The sequence below is a fragment of the Orycteropus afer genome, unplaced genomic scaffold, assembly GCF_000298275.1.
Source record: "Orycteropus afer afer isolate SDZICR_OR568_19922 unplaced genomic scaffold, OryAfe1.0 scaffold00014, whole genome shotgun sequence".
Lineage (NCBI taxonomy): Eukaryota > Metazoa > Chordata > Mammalia > Tubulidentata > Orycteropodidae > Orycteropus > Orycteropus afer.
In genome coordinates this window covers 13,354,549-13,368,930 of record NW_006921601.1, presented here as the reverse complement: position 1 = coordinate 13,368,930, position 14,382 = coordinate 13,354,549, and the positions used below count along the sequence as shown (strand labels likewise).

At 44.9% G+C, this 14,382-nt stretch overlaps 1 protein-coding gene across 1 annotated transcript in view; it reads right to left on the bottom strand.

Annotated features, from left to right (window-relative positions):
* The window catches only part of INSC (INSC spindle orientation adaptor protein), a 176,335-nt gene that overhangs the window by 75,652 nt on the left and 86,301 nt on the right, over nt 1-14,382 (bottom strand). Inside the window, exon 7 of the mRNA XM_007955450.2 lies at nt 5,159-5,284. Within this exon, the coding sequence (XP_007953641.1) occupies nt 5,159-5,284 (126 nt within the window). The remainder of the gene's footprint in view (nt 1-5,158; nt 5,285-14,382) is intronic.

Genomic DNA, 14,382 nt, shown 5'->3' with positions numbered 1-14,382 from the left:
GTCCATTTCCTCCAGATTTTCAAATTTGTTGGAATACAGTTCTTCATAGTATCCTGATATTATCCTTTTTATTTCAGTTGGTTCTGTTGTGATGTCACTCATTTCATTTCTTATTCGTTTTATTTGTATTCTCTCCCTCTTTTCCTTTGTTAAATTTGCACTGGCTGATTTTTGGAAGTAGATCTCTAGGCCTTTTTTCCTAGTCTGTAGGCTCCACTGAAACCAGTCCAGCAGCATAGCAACATTCAAGCCTCCACTGACAGATGGGTGGTGACTTCGTATGAGGTACATTGGCCAAATATGAAATCCAGATCTCCTGCATGGACGGCGAAAATTCAACTAGCAAACCACTGTTGCCCCTGACTTGGTGCACACTTGGTTAAGCACACTGCATAAGTCTGACCCACCAACAGCTGCACAGAGAAAAGACCTGGAGACCTGTCTAGGAAGCCCTATGGGGCAGCTCTATTCTGTTCTATAGGTCACTATGAGTTGGACTCAACAATAGCTACCATTTATTCCATGCCTACTGAGTGCCAAGCACCACATGAGATACTCTACTCCATTATTCTCTGACAATCCTATGATGTAGACCCATTTTAGACCCATTTTACTGATGAAGAAACTGCTCCTCTTAGAAAGTAAGCAACTTTTCCAGGGCAATTAAAGCACCTAAACTCATAGGTAGAGAAGCCTGGATTTAAGCCCATATTTCAGACTGTCAAAGTCCAAGGTCTCCCCACTGTCCTGGGCTGCCTCACAGCAGATGTGTGATGAGAGGATGAATTTGTAGAGAGAATCAGTGATAGACATGAGGAGTGAGCAAGTGAATACACATAAAAGTAAGTGAACCTTGACTGACAGAGGGATGAAGCAGCAGCTGATGGATTGAATCCATACAAGTGAGTTGACTAAACCATAACCAAACCTTTGACCACCACACAAATCCTCTGAGCCTGACGAGGTTCAGGCACCACAAAGCAGGCTCTGGAAGGGTGGGGGTGTCTGGTGAGCTGGTGAAACCCCCACCTCCACTGCGGTCTGTGCATGGTTTAATGAATCTCTTCAAAGTTGGAGGGAAACAAGGGGGAAACTGCACAACAGAGATGAATTTCACCAAATCCAGTACATTTTTCACTGCTTGTTAATTAAGCAAGCCTCAGTGGGGAGTCCAGGCCAGCAAATCAGGACAGGAAGTTGGAACTGACATTATCTAATTAGGTCATGAACTGTGCCTGGCAATCAGGGCAGCAGGCGAGAGGCCTGTGGGCACCGAGCTTTCCCACTCAGCCTTCACTTGCCTGTCATGCTGCGGTTTCTACATCCAGCTTGTCCCAGGGCTTCTCCACCCTCCATGCTAAGCACTGACAACTGCTGCCCTCACCAGAGCCCCAAAGGCCAGCACTGAGCAGCCAGGATCACAGACTGTGGCTCAGTTGAAGCTGGGCTAAGACAGGTGAGTGGGTGTGGACGGCCCCCAACCCTGGGTGTCTCAGGAATTTCTCACAACTTTGGAATTAGCTTGATGTGGAGGAAAAGAATGTGGACATTGGCCTCACGATATCTGATTTTGAATCCTGGGTCTGCATAATGGTTAACAGCCCAGGCTGGCTCTGGTATCAGCTGGGCAGGAATTAAATTACTGCTTGGTCATTTATTAGCTGTGTGCCCTAGAGCAAGTGGCTTCAGCTTCTCTGAATTTCCCTTTCTTCCTCTATAAACAAGGGGGATAAATAACACCTCTAATGGAATGTAGTTGCTGGAAGATCATATGGCACAGTGAAAGGAGATGCACAGCCAAAGGCTTGCCCAAACCAAGTGTTCAATAGACGTTACTCATTAGCATTGACACGACATCCTCATTACTCACTAGAACAGGGGTCAGCAAACTTTTCCTGTAAAGGGCCAGATAGTTAATACCTTTGGCTTTGCGGGCCATTTGGTCTCTGTTGTAATTACTCAACTCTGCTGATTTACAATGAAAGCAGACATAGATATACCTAAACAAATGAGCATGGCTGTGTTTCAATAGAAGTTTATTCCTGGACTCCGGAATTTCAATTCTGCATAAATTTTTCAGATGACATAAAAGGTTATTCTTCTGATAATTTTTCAACCATTTAAAAATAGAAAAAAAAAAATTTCAGTTCAAGGGAAGTACCAAAACAGGCAACAGGCTGAATTTGGCCCACAAGCCATAGTTTGCCAACCCCTACGCCAGAACATAATTTCCAGGAGAACAAAAGATTTTTGTCTATTTTGTTCATTGCTCTCCAGTAAGCACCTAAAGCAGTACGTGGCAAAGAACAGATACTCAACAGATAATCACTGAATTAATGAATCACAAGCTGTGTGAGTCTGTGCAAGAAATCACTCCCCCTCTCTTGGTCTCAGTTCCTTCATCTGGGCAATGGGAATGTTTGCACCCTTGAGGTGAGCATCCAGTGTAAGGGGAATGCATACAGATTCCCTTTGCAAGCTCATCAGCTGCTTTACTTTGTAGCCACTGTTTCTGATCACATGGGAGCCCTTTCTCAGATCAAGTCTCACTGCTACCCAGAGTCTGGCATGGAAGAGGTGTTTCATGAGTCTGTATATTGAAAGCAATCTGACCTGGAGGAGGAGAATGCTACTCAGGGAAGGCTACCATCCCCTGAATAAGTTAAGGAGTTGGGATGCAGGACGTTGGCCAGGAGCAGCCAGGTGGTCCCAGAGCCTGATGAAATTGCAAGGACTTTGTTGGCACCCTGAGAATATCCATTAGATCAGCGAGACAGTGGGGTAGACCAGAGAGAGCAGGGGTGTTGGAGTCAGACTAACAGGCTCCAATTTCTGGCTCCAAGATTTACTAACTATGTGATGTTAGGCAAGTCATTTGAACTGCCTGACACTGTTTCCTTGTCTTTAAGATGGCTATAATAAGAGTGCTGAGCTCACAAGGTTCTGGTGAGTTATGAACAGATGTGTGCAATGGGCTCGCTCAGCACCTGGTGTATAGAAGCCCTAAGACAATGAGGATTCCCACCCTCCTCTTGTTGAGTGGGGCAGGGTCTGATTCCCAGGCTGGGTCAGCCCATATGGCCTGGGAAAGATGCAGTAATTTGTTCTGGCTTGTTAGCAGCCTCAGGAGGTGGAAGGAAAAATTGCCTCCAGCCTTTCCCTCCACTCAGGTTTTCAGTTCTAGGCAAAAACAAAAAAAAAAACTTGCTGGTTTTCTTCTCTGGATTTAAAAAACTTCCTGCTGCTCTGCAAACTCACCAAGGCCAAGAAACCCACGACTTTGGAAGGGCTGGTTATCACCTTCCAAAGCCTCTTTCATTGTCTCCTCCCATTCTTTCTGCCAACCAGACTTGAAAGAAGTGAGCAACCAATCCCATTTGGCCATTTGTTAACTGTTCAGGAAGAAGAGTTTGTGAGGGAAAAGAGGGGATTATTCACCACATGAAGGTAGAGATGCTTAATGTATTTCCTTTTTAGAATCTGTCTCTTTATGTTGCTCTCTCTCTCTCCACCCCCTCATCCATCAAAGACCACACACACGTGTATGTGCTCATACAACCAGACAGTGCAATGAAACAGAGAGAAGTATAATTGGTTACAGTCTTGCAGGGCCCAGGTTAAGATTCCAGTTTTACCATGTAGTAGCTATATGACCTTGAACAAGACATTCCCTCCTCTGCCACTACTAGGTAGTGGGACCAAGACCAAGGATGAAGATTGATTTCTCTCCAAATCCAGTGCTCATAATAATTGGACTCAAAGACTTTCAACCTACCTTTCTATGTGACCTTGGACAAATTAGTTCCTCATTCCAAGCCACAGCTTTCTCATTTGCACAATGAGCAGATTCCCCAGCCACCCTCCTTCTCCAGCTTAGAGCATTTCTGAGTCCATGATACTGTGACTCTGTGCTGGTAATCTGGGCACCTAGCACCTCAGGTCAAGCCCAGTCAAGGATTTGTAGATTTAGAAAGAAGGCTAAAAGGTAAGTTGAACATTTGTTGTATAGTCCAAACCAAAATGAAGAATCTAGGGGAAGGATGAAGTTTATCTGGGCAGCCAAGACTAGACTGCAGGAGAAGGGAGCATTTGGACCTGTCCACAGAGATACTCAGAGTACCTGTTGTTTTTGTTGTTATGTGCCGTCGAGTTAGACCAGACTCATAGCGACCCCTCCTTGAGTTTCCGAGGCAGTATCACTATGGAAGTAGATTGCCCGACCTTCCTTCCGAGGAGTGGCTGGTGGGTTTGAACTGCCAGCCTTCTGGTTAGCAGTCAAGTGCCTTAGGCACTACGCTACCAGAGCTCCCCTCAGAGTACCTACCACCCCCAATCCCACAAGCACTACAATTGTTACTAAAACATACAAGGCCTTCTCCTAATAATTGGCTAGGAAATCTATCAGGCAGAGATTCAACAACGCTCTCTGCCACAGTGCCTTAAGGGCCCATCTGCAGGCTCCGAACCACTCAGGTCTGGGTGGAATAGCTGCCTCAGCCCTGCAACCTGGTGGAAGGTTGGGGGGAGGCTGGAATTACTGGGTTGTCCTTGACTGGGCTTGACCTGAGGTCCTAGGTGCCAATCACGTCACTGCATTTTTTCTCTAACTCCCAGCCTACTCTCATGCCATTCTTGGATTTAGGCTTGCATTTCTCTCATCCAAGTCCTATAGTCCTTCACTGGGAGGGGTGCTACTTTGCTTGCCAAGGTATCCAGTGCCCACCCTATTCCTGCCTATTCTATCCCCCAAAGAGCTAGATCCCTTTCCTTCTGCTGGGGTTCTCCTGTGAGTGAAGGACCAGTCACCTCAATCCTTACCACCACTCCCCACCTGACTTGCCTGCCTCCTGCTGTGTTCCACCCTCTGGACTTCGTAACTTGACTATCTCTGTTGGTCACTTCACCCAGAAAGTACCAAGTGCCCCTTTTGAGCTCTGCCTTTCCTGACCAAGCTCCTCAGTCCCTGTAGCCTTCACCTCTTCAGTGACTCACACAGACAAGATTCCAGCAGCCCCATCTGAATAATGACTGGAAAAAGGAGGCATTCAGGGGACTTGGTCAATGAAGAGGCCCAGATGGCCACAATGAGGTATTTTCCCACCTCCCAGCCTAGTTCAGGGCCCTCAGGCCCTGCCCATTCTACCAGCTGCACCCTTACCTTCTCCAGCTGGTGGACACCTTCTTCCACACAGCAGATGGAGGCCAATGTGCGGAGCGCCTGGGGGTACAAGCACCGGAAACTGTCCTGCCGGCAGACCTTGAAGAGGGCTATGACCCCACCCTCCTGCCAAGAAAAGAAAAATGACACATGACCTTCCCTGAAGTTGACCCAAGAATAATGAGCATGACTTCGTCAGCTGATGTGTTTTGTGCCCTGCCCTCCAACACACACACACATACATACACACACACACTCACATGATCATATGCTGCCATGCATGCTGTAGTGAAATGCTGGCTCCATAGTATTGTTACCCTTTTATAGCCCAAGCTGGGGTGATTTTCCAAATATTTCTGGGGCTTAGGGGCCAGGGGTTAAGAGCATTCAACAGAACTCACTGTGACCATGACAATTCCTTCTCAGTAGTCAGGTATGGAGTAAGCCTGCAGTCATGGGAAACAGTTCCAAGAAACTGTGGCAGGTGTAGGGAATCAAAGACTAAATGCCCAGGACTGGTTCTCATTTCCTCAAGAACCATGTTACTCATCACATCCACCCAACTGCCATACGAGGTGGACGAAAAGGAGTTTTGTTTTTAGCAGTGCTATAATTTATTCCCATTTGTGGAGGAAGAAATGGAAGCCTAGATGAACAAATCCACATCACCCTTGTTTTCATTCTTTTACTCCAGTATATAAAAGAAAGAAAGAAAGAAAAATCCTTCAGAGATGACCAGCCCACGTCCTGAGCATGAGTGTGTACTAGTCCTTTTGCAAGAGCTGTTTATAGTAAGACCTCTATCTTGTGGAGACTGCTCAGGAGAGTGTCCACCACAGAATCTGGAAGTAAGGAGCTTAGCTGCCAGGTGTCCTGCTAACCAGTCATATTTGTTCTGTAAAAATCACTGAAGCCACTTGAGCTCTGACACCAAAGTGAGAGACAGATCAAAAAGTTTGCTTATTATTGTTGTTGTTATATGCCGTCAAGTCGCACCCGACTCATAGCGACCCCTCCTTGGGTTTCCAAGGCAGTATCACTACGGAAGTAGATTGCCTCATCTTCCTTCCGAGGAGTGGCTGGTGGGTTTGAACCGCCAGCCTTCTGGTTAGCAGTCAAGTACCTTGGGCACTACGCTACCAGAGATCCTAAGGTTGCTAATACTCACTATCTAACCAGAAAATCAAACTCACTGCCATTGAGTTGGTTCCAACTCACAGAGAACCCTACTTGGGTTTCCAAGTTGGTATCTCTACAGAAGTAGATTGCCCAGTTTTCCTTCCAAGGAGTGGCTGCTGGGTTTGAAACACCAGCCTTCTGGTTAGCAGTCAAATGCCTTAGGCACTATGCCACCAGAGCTCCCATACTCACTATGGCACCCAGCAAACTGGTGGCAACACTACCTTTGGCATCCAGAGAGGGAAAAGCCAGGCCCCGATCTGGCTTTGCTTTTGTTTCCTCCTCTGTCCCCTTCCACAGGGAGTCAGAATGACACCTAGGAGTGGCAGCAATAAAGAACACTCAGGCAATTAATCTAAACTTGGTCCTGGGGGCAGTCACTTTTAACCTCATCATTCCTGGTTATAACGTGCCCCATTGCACTCTGTTCCCAAAATTAGGAGCTCTGGTGGCATAGTGCCTAAGGCATTTTGACTGCTAACCAGAAGGGTGGCGGTTCAAACCTACCAGCTACTCCTCAGAAGGAAGGTTGGGCAATCTACTTCCAAAGTGATACCACCTCGGAAACCCAAAGAAGAATCACCATGAGTCAGAATCCATTCGACGGCAGTGAGTTATGGGAAGAAGGTAGGTTCAGTAGAATACTATCCCCTGTTAGATTTTGAGATATCTTTCAGCAAGAATACACAAACACCTTGTTTTGGTTACTTCTAGTGACACTCTAACAGAAATATGCTACAAATGTGTGGTTTTAACAAACAGGAGTTTATTCTCTTACAGTTTAGGAGGCTAGAAGTCCGAGTTCAAAGTGCCAGCTCTAGGGGCTGGGTGAAAGCCCCTCGACCTTAGGCTTCAGCTCTGCCTCTGCTCCCAGCCCACTCAAGCTGGAGGCATCTCTTAACTCAGGCAGCTGCCGGCTGCTGAGGCTGACAAACCCAAGGTCAACAAGTAAAATGTTATAGTACCCAAATTATCAAACCACGTGGCAGGTCACTAATTCAAGTTCATTAGCAGTCCCAAGATTGGCAGACAACAAGGCAAGGCATCGAGATGAAAACTCAGCTACACGCAGGGTCCAAGCATGCCAAAAAGCTGCAGAGCCCTGTCTCCATGCTAGTTCTTATATACTGGAAGCAGACCACATCCCTAAGGCAGCTACACAGCTGCTCACAGTAGATTCCACCATGGAGATGATTATCCGTCTCATCATGGGGAATCACTACAGCCAGCTGCCTAGCCACTGAAAACCAGGCCCAGCCAAGTGGACATACAACTTAACTACCACACACCTACTACGCATCAGGTACTGTACTATGTGCTGGGGATGCAGCAGTGAAGGACTGAAAATATAATTCATGAACAAACAGAAGCAGCAGCAGGGACTACCACAGCAGAGCACAGGTTCACTGAAATAAGTCAATCCCAGATCTCCCCATCCCCTCTACCCCCCAAAGATAGACTCATGGGTCCTTTCATCCTACAAGTCTTCCTGCTGATAAATACAGGGACCAAGTTGAAGGAAGGTACCCAACTCTGGGGGAGCTGATGTTTCTGACATCTTATCATCAGCTAAGAGTGATCTCTAACTCTCCTATTCCTGTTTCCTTCTGAGGTAATTGATTTGGCAGAAAAGGAGCATAACATAGGGCTGGTAAGTTCATTCATGTATTCGAAAAATGCTGTTCATTATAAACCACACACCATGCTTGGCACTGACCACAACTGCCTAAGTTCCCATCTGCACTGAACTCATGATCTGGCAGGACAGGCAGACAATTTTAAAAGCAGGTACAATACTAGGTAGAGGTACAATGAAATGGGCCCATGGTGGGATGGGGGTGAGGGACTAGGGGATCACAGAATGGGAGCTGCTAACAACAGCTAAGAGGGCTTTATAGAGAGTTAAGAAAGAACCACTGGTTTTATTTATTTACTTGTTTTACTGTCGTTTGGGTGAAAGTTTAAAGAGTAGATTAGTTTTCCATTCAATAATTTATATGCATGCTGCTTTGCGACATGGTTGCGCTCCTCTCAATGTAACTGCACTCTTTCCCCTTGGTCCTTGGATTCCTGTTCCCATTCATCTTTCTTTCCCGTGCCTTCCCTCTTGCCTCCAACCTTTGCCTTGGGGCAAATGCTAACCTTGTGGTCTTATGTGGTTGATTGTACTGAGGCATACATTCTTCCCTGGTGTAATTACCCCCTTTCTAGGCCTGTCTATTGTTTGGCTGAAAAATGAGCCCCAGGGATGGGTTCACTTCCAAACTGGAAGGGTGTCCAAGGGCCATAGTCTCAAGGCTTCCACTAGTCTCTGTCAGAACAGTAAGTCTGATTTTGTCTATGTTGTTGAATTTTGGTCTACTTTTTTTTTCTACTTTTTTCCCCCTCCCTCACTGTCCAGGACTTTCCACTGTGATCCTGATCAGAACAGTTGGTAATGGTAGACAGGCACCATCTAGTTCTTCTGGTCCTTGGGCAGTGGAGGCTGTGGTTCATGTGGTCCATTAGTTTTTGGACTAATTGTTGGCTTGAGTCTTTGGTTTTTTTCAGTTTTCTTTGCTCTGGATGAGGAAAGACGAATCACTGCATCTTCCCTGGCCACTCACAAGTTTTTAAGACCCTTACTTTACATCACCAAAGTAGGATGTAGAACATTGTCTTTGTGGGCTATGTTATGCCACATGATGTAGCTATTCTCCAAGATTGTGGTCCTAAGTTCCCAAGCCCACTATTATAAAAATTCAAGAAAAGGTTTACATACAGAAAGAAATAGTCTTTGATGCTCACCAAGGATGGGAGGAAAAGGAAGGGGAAATCACTGACTAGAGAGTAGACAAGTATTAATGGGAGTGAAGGGAAAGGCAAGATACAATAAGGGGGAGGGCAGCACAATGTAACCAATGGCAAAGGAAATCACTGGGAGGTACACAAGAATAAAATCAACAAAGGTAAACAGTTTCTTAAAAGCTTGGATTGTGATCTGGGTAAAAGTTTACAGAACAAATTGGTTTTCCATTCAGCAATTCATACACATTTTGTTTCCTGACACTGATTTCATTCCCCGCAATGTAACAGCACTCTTTCCACTTCCTCCCTGTACTTACCATTTCCATCTGTCCTTCTTTCCTATTCTGACCTGCCTTCTGAGCTTTATCCCAGGCAAATGCTGCCCTTTTGATCTCGCATGGTTGAGTGTTGTAAGGAGTGGGTACCTACCTAGTGTTATTGTTCACCTTACAGGCTTATCTATTGTGGCTGAAAGCTGAGCTATGGGAGTGAGTTTAGTTCCAGGTTTGAAAGGCTTCTAGAGGTCATACTCTCAGGGGTTCTATCACTCTCTCTCAGACCAGTCTGGTCTTTTCTATAATTGTGAATTTTGTTTCACGTTTTTCTCCCATTCTATCCAGGACTTCCTATTACGGTCCCTTCAGAGCAGTAAGCAGTGATAGTCAAGCACCATCTAGTTCTTCTGGTCTCAGGGTCATGGAGGTTCACATGATCCATTAGTCCTCTGGACTAATTATTTCCTTGCATTTTTATTTATTTATTTATTTATTTTTATTTACTCTCTTTGCTCCAAATGGCAAGAGACCAATATTTACACCTTAGATAACCACTCACAAACTCTGAAGATCCCAGTAGCATGTAAAACATTGTCTTTAATGTTTTATGTGAACTCTGTAATGTCAATTGACCTTGATGCCATCTGAGATATGGTCCTGAGCCCCCAGGCTCAGTGACTCATTGCCTCAAGGTATTTGGCTATGGCTGAGAAATTTTCATAACTTTGCCCCATATATGCTCTGCTATATTCATGGATATATTTGCAGCACATATAAATACATACGTAGAAACATTCTCTGTCAAATCTGTATCTATTCATGGGTGTGGTCCCATTCACCTTCCAACACCTGTTCTGCTTGTTATCTATGTATCCACTTGTGGATTGCTATTACTGTTATTGTAGGATTGTATATGTAATAATATTTACCTTTGTTGTCTTTAACTCTCATGCTCCCACCAGTGTCTTCCTCTGTCTTAATCATTTTGTGCTGACCTCCCCCTTATTGTATATTGCCTTTCCTTTCACTCAAGTTAATAGTGTCTACCTTCTAGTTAGTGATTTATCCTCCGTTCCCCTCCCACCCCAGTAACTTTCAAAGAATGTTTCTTTCTGTGTATAAACCTTTCCTTGACTTTTTACCCTAGTAGTCTCATAATATTTGTCTTCTTGTCATTAACTAATTTCACTCTGCATAATGTCCTCTAGGTTTTAGTATGTAAATACTACTATATATATGATCCTGCAATAGTAATAATAAGCAAAATCTATAAGTAGACATAAAGGTAGATATGCAAGCTGAATAGATGCAGGAAGGAGAATGGGAGCACATCCACGAGTATATATAGGTTTGGCAGAGGATATTTCTACATATATATTTGTATGTGCTGTGAATATATACAAGAATATTATACAGCATTCTGGGAGCAAAGTTCTGAAAACTTCAGAAGCAATGATTTTAAGTGCAACTCTTTACACCTATACAACTGTCCCTGATAATTGGCAAGACACACCCCTTTGATTCCTTGCTCCACAATCCATTATACCCTATTTTCCCACAGTTCCTGGGACAGCTCCTGAGACCCCCCCTAAAATACTATTCAGATAGACACTGAAGTGAAATCAAGTTCATCTTTAAAGTGAAAGAAAAGAAACAGGAGTCCTAAGCTCTGTCCAGTCAGCCTTACTGGTCATTAAAGACCTGTCTTCACATAGGTAGGTGGGTGGATGGTAGAGGGATGGTGGGGGAAAGGTGGGTGGATAGGTAGATATGACACATGAGTGTAAGGAGGCCTGGTGGCACAATAGTTAAGCACTCAGAGGCTAGCCAAAAGGTTGGTGGTTCAAATCCACCAGCTGCTCCAAGGGAGTAAAGACTGGTGATCTGCTCCCATAAAGATTTTAGCCTAAAACATCCTATGGGACAGTTCTACTCAGTTATATAGGGTCCGTAGGCATTGGAATCAACTCAACGGCACACAACAGCATGTGTGTGTCTATATTTTTGTGTGTGCTTTTATTTATTTAAATATAGTGATCCCTGGTGGTGCAACAGTTAAGCACTCAACTGCTAACTGAAAGGTTGATGGTTTGAACCCATGCAACAGCTCCATGAGAGAAAGACCTGGCAATCTGCTCCTGTAAATATTACAGCCTAGAAAACCCTGGGAGTTCTGGTGGCATAGTGCCTAAGGCATTTGACTGCTAACCAGAAGGCTGGCGGTTCAAACCCACCAGCCGCTCCTTGGAAAGAAGGTTGGGCAATCTACTTCTGTAGTGATACTGCCTCAGATACCCAAGGAGGGGTTGCTATGAGTCGGATCCGACTCAACAGCAGTGAGTTTTGTAGAAAACCCCATGAAGCAGTTCTACTCAGTCACTTGGGGTCACTATGTGTTGAAAATCAACCGGATGGCACCCAACAACAACATGTAATATAACTATATAGATAAATATTGACATAGATGATGATACAGTTGATGCTATAGATACAGCTGTAAGTATAGATCTAGATATGTTGTTGTTGTTGTTATGTGCCGTCGAGTCGGCCCCGACTCATAGCGACCCCTCCTTGGGTTTCCGAGGCAGTATCGCTACGGAAGTAGGATTGCCCAACCTTCCTTCCGAGGAGTGGCTGGTGGGTTTGAACCGCCAGCCTTCTGGTTAGCAGTCAAGTGCTTTAGCCACTATGCTACCAGAGCTCCCAGATCTAGATATAGACATAGACATTTACAGCTGTAGCAGACAGTGAAGAAATGGTGCCAGAAAACACAAGGTCGAGAGCCAGGATCCTTGTGCAGCCCTCCTCTGGCTCAGGAGGCACTGAGCCCAGCACTATTCTATTTAAGCCTCTCCATCCCTTTGCATTGGATCCTCATTACATTCTTTCCCAAGCCTGTGTAAAAAAAAAAAAAAAAAAAAAAAATGGCCTTCTTAGCATTTTCATCTACTAGGGTCGAAGAAGGGGAAAACTTTGGACCAAGGCTAAGCAGATTCTAGTCCAAATCCTGCCTCTGCTGCTGATTAACTTTGGCTAAAATGAGGTAGTGGCAGCTACATCCCAGCCCTGTTGGGGGCATAATTGAGTTAATGTATGTGAAATGGCTGAGTCTCCAGTTCCAGGCAGAGGGCTGAGGGTTAGGATATTGAATGTTTCTTGATTAGAAGAGTGTCTCATACTCTGAGGAAAGGGAGGAAAGGTCCCAGGGGCTGGGATATATGGACGGAGAGAAAGGAAGGAAGGCACAGTGGAAGCAAAATGGAGTAAACCCATGGATCACTGTAGAGACCCCATTCAGGACCAAGAAAGGCTACTCGCATCCCAGTGTATGCCGGAAATCATCCGAGCTAGCAAAATTGCACTGTTGGCTGGAGCTGTTTAATTTTATAGAAAGCTCTGGGCTCAAAGCCCAGCTGTACAACAGTATGAATTATTCAGACAGATTTGGGATAAGCCATCGTAAAGTTGGAAGCCACTTGTGGGATATGGAGGGTGGTAGTGGAGGGAATAAGAGGTGCTAGGGTGGAGATAATTTGGGAGAAACACAGGGGAGTGTTACATGTTGTACACTCAGGAAGGGATGGAGTTTGCCACAACTTGACTATCACAGGGAAGCCTGGGTTTATTCCTTGTCCTTTGGAAGAACTCAAGCTGCTGAGAGGACACATCTCAGACAGGCTGCCCAATTTCTCTCTTGGTGGTAGTTCAGTCAGATGAAGGGACCAGAGAAAGACCACAGTGGGTAAGAAGAGGTGGATGAGCTTCCTCACACCAGCCCACACCTCTCATGACCTCAGGCATATTTACTGAACATCCAAAGTGAAAACTGTGCCGAGCAGGCTAGGGACACGCAGCCCCTATGCCACTGTCAGGACTGGAAACCCAAACAGTGATTCTGATGGAAGAACTACTTTCACCATCTTCCAGGCATGAAAGATGGGAGTCATCACTGAGATTTCCTTCCACTTCAACCTTTTGTCTACTCCATCTCAAGGATCAGAGACATAAGAAGGCTGAGATTCAGATCCCAGAGTCAGCAGATCTGGTTAAAAACCCACATCTGCACTGAAAATGTGTGTGATCTTGGGTAAGTCTTCTTAGACTTTCTTTTCAAACTTTTGTTTCCTTATCTTAAAAAATGGGAATTATAATTAGAATACATCATAAGATTGATGGCCACCACTCACCTGTCAGTTTGTTATACTGTGGTGGCTTGTGTGTTGTTCTGATGCTGGAAACTATGTCAACAGTATTTCAAGTACCAACAGGGTCACACATGGTAAACAGGTTTCATTGGAACTTCCAGACTAAGACAAAATATGAAGAAAGATGTGGCAGTCCACATCTGAAAAACTTTGACCATTGAAAACCTTATAAACAGTAATGAACACTGTCTGATATTGTGCCAGAAGATGAGCCCCTCAGGTTGAAAAGCACTCAAAATACACCTGGGGAAGAGCTGCCTTCTCAAAGTAGAGGTGATCTTAATGACTTGGATAGAGTAAAGCTTTTGGGACCTTCATTTACTGATGTAGCACAACTCTGAAAAGAAACAGCTGCAAACATTCATTATTAATCAGAACATGGGATGTACGAACCATGTAGCTAGGAAAATTGGAAGTTGCCAAAAATGAAATGGAATGTATAAAGATTGATACCCTAGGCATTGGTGAACTGAAATGGACTGGTATTGGCCATTTTGAATCAGATAATCATGATGATGAAAGAGGGGGAAAGCCCTCAACAAGATGGATTGACACAGTGGCTACGGCGATGGGCTCAAGTATATCAGGAGTTGCAGAGCTGGAAGACCAGGCAGTGTTTCGTTCTTTCGTGCATAGGGTCGCTATGAGTCAGAGATGACTCGATGGCACCTAACAACAACAACAACAACAATCATATGGTCTACTGTGCTGAGAATGACAAATTGAAGAGGAATGATGTCACATTCCTCATCAAAAAGAACACTTCATGATCTATTCT